This window comes from Lepidochelys kempii, chromosome 2 (genome assembly GCF_965140285.1).
Source record: "Lepidochelys kempii isolate rLepKem1 chromosome 2, rLepKem1.hap1, whole genome shotgun sequence".
Classification (NCBI taxonomy): Eukaryota; Metazoa; Chordata; order Testudines; family Cheloniidae; genus Lepidochelys; species Lepidochelys kempii.
Genome location: NC_136381.1, coordinates 182,954,880 through 182,962,468, shown reverse-complemented (window position 1 = coordinate 182,962,468; position 7,589 = coordinate 182,954,880). Strand labels below are relative to the sequence as shown.

General features: G+C 43.7%; 1 protein-coding gene across 3 annotated transcripts in view; it reads right to left on the bottom strand.

Annotated features, from left to right (window-relative positions):
* KBTBD2 (kelch repeat and BTB domain containing 2) overlaps positions 1-7,589 on the bottom strand; it is a 29,940-nt gene that overhangs the window by 18,144 nt on the left and 4,207 nt on the right. For 2 of the 3 annotated variants that reach the window (XM_073332961.2, XM_073332962.2), the window contains exons 2-3: positions 6,529-7,054; positions 385-550 (exon numbers count right to left, since the gene is read on the bottom strand). In XM_073332961.2, coding sequence (XP_073189062.1) covers positions 385-550; positions 6,529-6,698 — 336 coding nt within the window. In that variant the 5' untranslated portion in view covers positions 6,699-7,054. Of the gene's footprint in view, positions 1-384; positions 551-6,528; positions 7,055-7,589 lie in introns of those variants that run through there. The other variant, XM_073332963.2, reaches the window with a different exon arrangement.

The window sequence follows — 7,589 nt, the reverse complement described above, 5'->3', positions numbered from 1 at the left end:
CCACCCAGAAAGATACATGAAATTTGACTACACAATATGATTTTTTAAAACACTGCCATGTTTACCTGACATGCAAATTGTTTGACCCTCTACATGTTTGTGCATTTTACTTAGCTTCGTACAAAAGTAAAGTGCTAGAAATTGTGTTTAATTCTATTCCTTCAGAAACCATAAAAATAGGTAGGCTGTGGGATTATTCTGGTAATGGCTGCCCACACTAATGAACAAACTTGATAGTAATTTTAAAAATTATGTCTCCTTTTTTTAAAAAAGGAGACAGATGGGTATTTAATTGAAATTTAAGGAAAAAATTAGAACCAGATATTTTGGTACAGAGATTAAGCAGTTATGCATTTTTACTCAAAATACACATGATGTTCCTACCTGTAAGAAGCAAGCAGTCTCATAAAGCTGTTCTACCGTGCTGTCACTTATTGCCAAGTTACCCGTGTATGCATAAGTTATTATAATTTGTAAAGTGGCTGCATCCACATTCCTTAGATGTACATGTGTTTGTTTACTTTCACTTAGCCCACTCATGAACATGGCCCTGAAGAGAAAAATACCACATTAAGACTGTAATCTTAAGTAACTGCATTTAGTTATTTAGCCACTCCAACCAAAAAGGAGAAAGACGCCTAAAACTTTCTTGTCATTTCATTCCAACTTTAAAAATTCCTAATGTGATTTTCCATTTACATTAATGTAGTACTTACCTTAGATCACGCAGCATTTAAGATAAATGTTTTAACAAAGTTTTTCCAATTATATTAGTAACTTCCATGTTCCCTATGCATTAAAATCTAGTACTCAATGTTTATGTAAGCTACCATATCATTTTTACTCCTGTGGGAATTCTGCACCAAAAGATTAAAAATTCTGGATTTTAGAATTCTGCAAAATTTTACATATTTTGTCAAAATAACACAATATAATCATACCAGTTTCAATTATTTTGGGTCATTTCAAAATGTTTTTTGACAAATAGATTACTCACTAGGCATATTAATACAGAACTCTGAGTAATAATTCATTTAAACTACAATACAGAACCGCATTTCCTGCACCCCTCAGAAGCAGTGCAAAGGCTTGAGGGAGTCGGGGTAAGGGAGGAGTTGAGGGAGAAGGAAGCAAATTGCTGGGAAGGAGCCTGGGTGTGAACTTGGAAGGTTGTTGGGGACGGGTGGGAAAAGTATAGAACAGATTTTTTGGGAGGGGATGGGGAGGGATTGTTAGGGAGCTTCGCCCATGCAGACACTGGCTGACCCCTAGCCTCTCCCATTCAGTAAGGCACATCTGCCCCGTCCCCATGCGTTTGTGCACCCCCATGTATCCTTGAACCCTCTGTCCATGTGTCCCTCCACCCCCACTCAGACACCTACTCCCTCCATCCCCCTGTGGCCCTGAATCCCCTTGTGGCTCTGTGCCACATCCCAGCCACTCCTCAGGCCCTATGTGGCTCTGTGCCCCCACTAAGCCACCCTGTCCCTGGGTGTTCCTGTACACACTCCCCCTGTGTCTCTGTGCCCCCACTGAGCCACCACCTGTCCCTATGTAGCTCTGCACCCCCACCCCATCACTGTGTGACCTGGCACCTCCCTCCCCCCTCTGCCTCCACTCCCATTCAGCCCCTGCCCCAGTCTGTCCTCCTGCACTAGCCCTTATGAGCCCCTGTCTACCCCCCGCCCGGCCCCCAGCATCCCAATAGGGTAGTCCTAAATCTGCACATCAAAAATTGTTGAGAGACAGAATTGCCTTTCCTCCTCCACTAACAGGACGCAATGGGTGGGGTGTGATGAGCTCCCCACTCAACCCCCAATCTTCCAGAAGCCAGAGAGATTCCAGGGCTTTAATATCTAAACAACCAGAAACTGAGTCCATGAGCAAGAGTCAAGGACAGCACCTTGTTATAATTTCTTTCTCCAGCAACTTTACCAAGGGAAAGAGATATGATAAGATTCTGGGCAGTTGGGCTTCCCCATCAATTTTTGGATAGCAAGTTTAGTCCTTTTAGGTGACTAAGCTTTTTGAATCCTGCAGGTGACTGAACAGCTACTAGGGAAAGGAAAGATCAGAAGTTACAAAACAAAAAGCATAATATTCTGCATGTGTAAAACAGTTTATCTAAAAAATGGAAAGGGGCACAAGTAGACAATGGAAGAATGTAGAAGACAATGCAGGAAAAAGGCAGACATATGAAAGTCAAGATTGGTGGTATATTGCATTTAAAAATTTATAAAATAGATAAAATGTATATATTGTGACCAAGTTCCTGCTCTACCTTGGTGGGTCTTGCGCTTATTGGCGGATTTGCTCGCCTTGGAGCTTCACAGCAGCCCTCAGCTTGGCTGTTTTTCTGAATTCACAGTCCAGGTCGACGACTCCTGTGTCTGACCAGGAGTTGGGAGGATTTGGGGGGAACCTGGGCCCACCCTCTACTCCGGGTTCCAGCCCAGGGCCCTGTGGAATGCAGCTGTCTAGAGTGCCTCCTGGAACAGCTGTGCGACAGCTACAACTCCCTGGGCTATTTCCCCATGGCCTCCTCCCAACACCTTCTTTATCCTCACCATAGGACCTTCCTCCTAGTGTCTGATAATGCTTGTAAACCTCAGTCCTCTGACAGTCCGCGTTCTCACACTCAGCTCCTAGTGCCTCTTGCTCCCAGCTCCTCACACGCATACCACAAACTGAAGTGAGCTCCTTTTTTAAAACCCAGGTGCCCTGATTAGCCTGCCTCAATGGATTCTAGAAGCTTTTTGATAGGCTGATTAGAACACCTGCAGCCAGTCTTAATAGTCTCCAGAAGGTTCCTGATTGTTCTAGAACCTTCCCTGTTACCTTACCCAGGGGAAAGGGACCTACTTAGCCTGGGGCTAATATATTTGCCTTCTATTACTCTCCTATAGCCATCTGGCCTGACCCTGTCACATAATATTGTGCCCCTTAAAATTACTGTGCCTTCTTAAGCCATTTCCCTTGCGACCAGTAATTTTCACTGTGGATTGTAAGCTTTTTTTTTCAGGCTAGAGGTGATTTTATTCAAGACAATTTTAATTTCAAGATTAGGGTCTGTTTCCTAATCACGTAGAAAAAAATACCACTGTACTTTGTTCCAGTGGACAGAAAAAACCTCCCACACCACTTTTCCCCTTTCATAAATCAGCTAGGTGAGCAATAGGGGTTGGGGAAGAAGTGGAAGACACTCCTTTAGAGTAGTTTGGGATCTGATATTCCCATTTTGTTAGGAAGTATCAGCCAAGATAAAACCATGTCAGGCTGTGTATGAAAGCGCGCCAAGCACTTCATAACTCACCAAGACTGCCTCTGACTCCCCCAAAGGGAGGGAAGCAGTCACCAGCAGATTTTGTTGCGGCCACAACAGCCTCCAAAGCATGGGCAGAGATTGCAAATAGCAAAGATCACGAACAAGGTCAGCTCCGAGACTACTGCACTGGGCAGCACAGCATGGGGAGAGGAGGTGATCAGTCCTCTGTGGACAAAGAAGTGGTTCGGGACTATTTAGAAAAGCTGAACGAGCACAAGTTAATGGGGCCCAGATGCTCTGCATCCGAGAGTGCAAAAGGAGTTGGTGGATGCGATTGCAGAGCCATTGGCCATTATCTTTGAAAACTCATGGCGATTGGGGGGAGGTCCCGGACGACTGGAAAAAGGCTAATGTAGTGCCCATCATTAAAAAAGGGAAGGAGGATCCTGGGAACTACAGGCCAGTCAGCCTCACCTCAGTCCCTGGAAAAATCATGGAGTAGATCCTCAAGGAATCTATTCTGAAGCACTTGGAGGAGAGGAAAGTGATCAGGAAGAGTCAGCATGGATTCACCAAAGGCAAGTCATGCCTGACTAATCTAATTGCCTTTTATGACAAGATAACTGACTCTGGGGATGAGGGGAAGGCAGTGGATGTGTTATTCCTTGACTTTAGCAAAGCGTTTGACACGGTCTCCCACAGTATTCTTGCCAGCAAGTTAAAGAAGTATGGGCTGGATGAATGGACTATAAGGTGGATAGAAAGCTGGCTAGATTGTCGGGCTCAACAGGTAGCGAGCAATGGCTCCATGTCTAGTTGGCAGCCAGTATCAAGTGGAGTACCCCAAGGGTCAGTCCTGGGGCCGGTTTTGTTCAATATCTTCATTAATGATCTGGAGGATGATGTGGATTGCACCCTCAGCAAGTTTGCAGATGACACTAAACTGGGAGGAGAGGTAGATACGCTGGAGGCTAGGATACAGAGGGACCTAGACAAATTAGAGGATTGGGCCAAAAGAAATCTGATGATGTTCAAAAATGACAAGTGCAGAGTCCTGCACTTTGGACAGAAGAATCTCATGCACCGCTACAGACTAGGGACGGAGTGGCTAGGCAGCAGTTCTGAAGAAAAGGACCTAGGGGTTACAGTGGGCGAGAAGCTGGATATGACTCAACAGTGTGCCCTTGTTGCCAAGAAGGTCAATGGCATTTTGGGATGTATAAGTAGGGGCATTACGAGCAGATCGAGCGATGTGATCATTCCCCTCTATTCAACATTGGTGAGGCCTCATCTGGAGTACTGTGTACAGTTTTGGGCCCCACACTACATGAAGGATGTGCAAAAATTAGAAAATGTCCAGCAGAGAGCAACGAAAATGATTAGGGGACTGGAACACATGACTTATGAGGAGAGGCTGAGGGAACTGGGATTGTTTAGCCTGCGGAAGAGAAGAATGAGGGGCGATTTGATAGCTGCTTTCAACTACCTGAAAGGGGGTTCCAAAGAGAATGGATCTAGACTGTTCTCAGTGATAGCAGATGACAGAACAAGGAGTAATGGTCTCAAGTTGCAGTGGGGGAGGTTTAGGTTGGATATTAGGAAAAACTTTTTCACTAGGAGGGTGGCGAAGCGCTGGAATGCGTTACCTAGGGAGGTGATGGAATCTCCTTCCTTAGAAGTTCTTAAGGTCAGGCTTGACAAACAAAGCCCTGGATGGGATTATTTAGTTGGGGATTGATCCTGCTTTGAGCAGGTGGTTGGACTAGATGACCTCCTGAGGTCCCTTCCAACCCTGATATTCTATGAAAGCAGCAGCTCCTCCCTGAAGTGCCCAGATGTTGCGCCTGAATAGTTGTTACCAAGGGCAGTGAAATGGGCTGCCTTGGTGTTTGTGCTGGGGGCTCTGGGCAGCTCCTCTGGAGACATGCAGGGCCAGCGTGCATGGCACAGGAGGCAGCTCATCAGTGGAGGCGGCTGCGGCATTCAGTTGCCAAGGCATTCCCCTGGGCAGCTCCCCCACTTCCGACTGGCCGGGGCATGAGGAGCCTGGGGCTCCGCAGACAGCTGGTGAGTTCCCAACCCACCTTCCCCAGGGCAGGCTCTTGTTGAAGGGCCATGGAAGGCAAGGACAGAGGGTGAGGTTTGTCAGACCAGCTACCTGCAAGAGTTGTTGGCCGCACTCTAAGGCCACAAAATATTTTGTTATGAGAACCCCTACGCTACAGAGTACTCCAGAAGCACATCTTCAGAGATCACTGCCATCTTTGGCCAACCCAATTCTAGCTAGCTATAAAGAAAGGAAGGATGTTTGTGACCTCCCAGGTTGGCAACCAGTGATACAGAAGATCCATGGTCATTACTAACTTATCCATCAGTTCCAGATTCTAGTTTCAAGGCTTTCACTTCCAGGGCTGGACAGACAGAAAAATGTTTCAGTGGCATCAATATGCATGACTAAGCCTGCTCCAAAATGCCAGTATAGGTTAGTTCTTCTTTCTAAAACTTGGTATGGAGAAATCCACAAAGATAGTATGAGAACTAAAAAATGCACCTAAGAGAAACCCCTTTTAAGAGGTTAAACGTAACAGGACCTAGTGGATTTAACACTACACTAGCAACACAGGAAAGGATTAGATAGCACTGGCACAGTAAGAATCTCAAGATTAAAACAATGCTTAATCCTCCATCCCGATGGATGAAGGATTAAGGATTACATGAAGTTGTAAGCTTCCTCAGAAATCCCTGCATTTAAAAGGAGCAGAAGACACTTGTTCAAGGAGCAAAGAGAACAAGGAGCGTGTTGGGCAAGGTGATGAGGGGACGGTCTCCTCTCAGTGGGGAATCCCTAGTCACTTTAGCCTATTTTAGAACCAGAAAGGACAATATATACTAAATGTCTATCTTATCTGGAAAAAGCTGTTCCACATGCTGAAGACAGGAAATGAACTGCATTACACAGCCTGAATTAACCCCAGAATGGGGCTGGTGATGATGAAACATTATTTCTTTTCTCCAAATGCTGGATGGTGATGCAATGTCCTTGGCTGGAATAAGTCATAAGATGCTAGAAAACCCTACTTTGACCTTTTAATGTTACTATTACTTGAAATATTTAAGAACTCTACTATTCACTTCAGATTTCCAGCACTAACAATCTTTAAATGGGCTGTACATTCATTTTTAACTATGTACGTCTACCATTGCTTACAAAACAATACAATAAGCCTTTAACTGAATGAATGAATCATGATTTGAACACTTACCTGAAATAAGAGCTGCATGTTGCAAGAACCATCTTATGGCAGGGGAATTCAGTGCCCTCAACAATCAACACTATGTCAGTTAGCAACTGCTGTTCATAGAACAATTTTAACTGCTCCAGCAAGGATACAGCATATTCGGTATTGATCTGCCTTTCGTCCTGAGTAGACATGACTGTGTTCCATTAATATTTCCAGACTAGATTAGAGAAGCAAGGATCTTTCTGCAGGAGAAAGGTCAAATGAATGTTTCTGGTGTAACAAGAAGAAACTGCAGGAGCTGCTTGTAGCATTTAGAAATTATATCGATACATTAGGCAGTGTTATCTTGGACTGCTGTATCACAAATGTTTCAGACTTCAACCTACTACTAGGTCATCACGCACTGATTTGGTGTCACAATCTGTTCTCTCGAGACTTTTTCAAGAGTGTTTGCAGAGCTCCTGCTGAGATCTGTAATGGTGCAGCACATTAATGAGCAAAAGTGAGCTCTGAGGTAGATTTCGTGGAAACATCTCATGATCAGTGGCTGCAAGCAAGAAAATAATATTGGTTGACAAATTAATACCTTTTAAAAGCACAATTTCTTCTTTCACAGTTCTCCTGCCTAAAATGGTTGCCATTATTTGAAATAGAATTTTAACCACAATATACACATTTCTAGAAAAAATACTGAAACAAGTACAAAAATATCTAAAGGTTAAAAATAAAGATAAAGAAAGGCAGAATAGTTTGTACATGATTTTTCTTCAAATTAAGGATCCTAGATCTATGAAATAGAACAGAAAAAAAAATTTTACGTCAATACATCTCTACAGTTGAAAAGTGAAAATCAAAGTTGGATGACAAAGTTAAGATTCACTTGGCAATACTGCATATTTATGGCTGTATTCCTCTTCCAGGAGTACCTTATATTCTTAAAAAAAATTAAGTGGTAGGAACTCCTTTATTTACTCCAGCTAATAGTAAAGATAGCAACCATCTATAAATTTAGGATTTGTATTCTATCCCAGCATTAACAAAAATTCTTTTGTCTGCATTATGTACTTAAAAATAACAGCAAT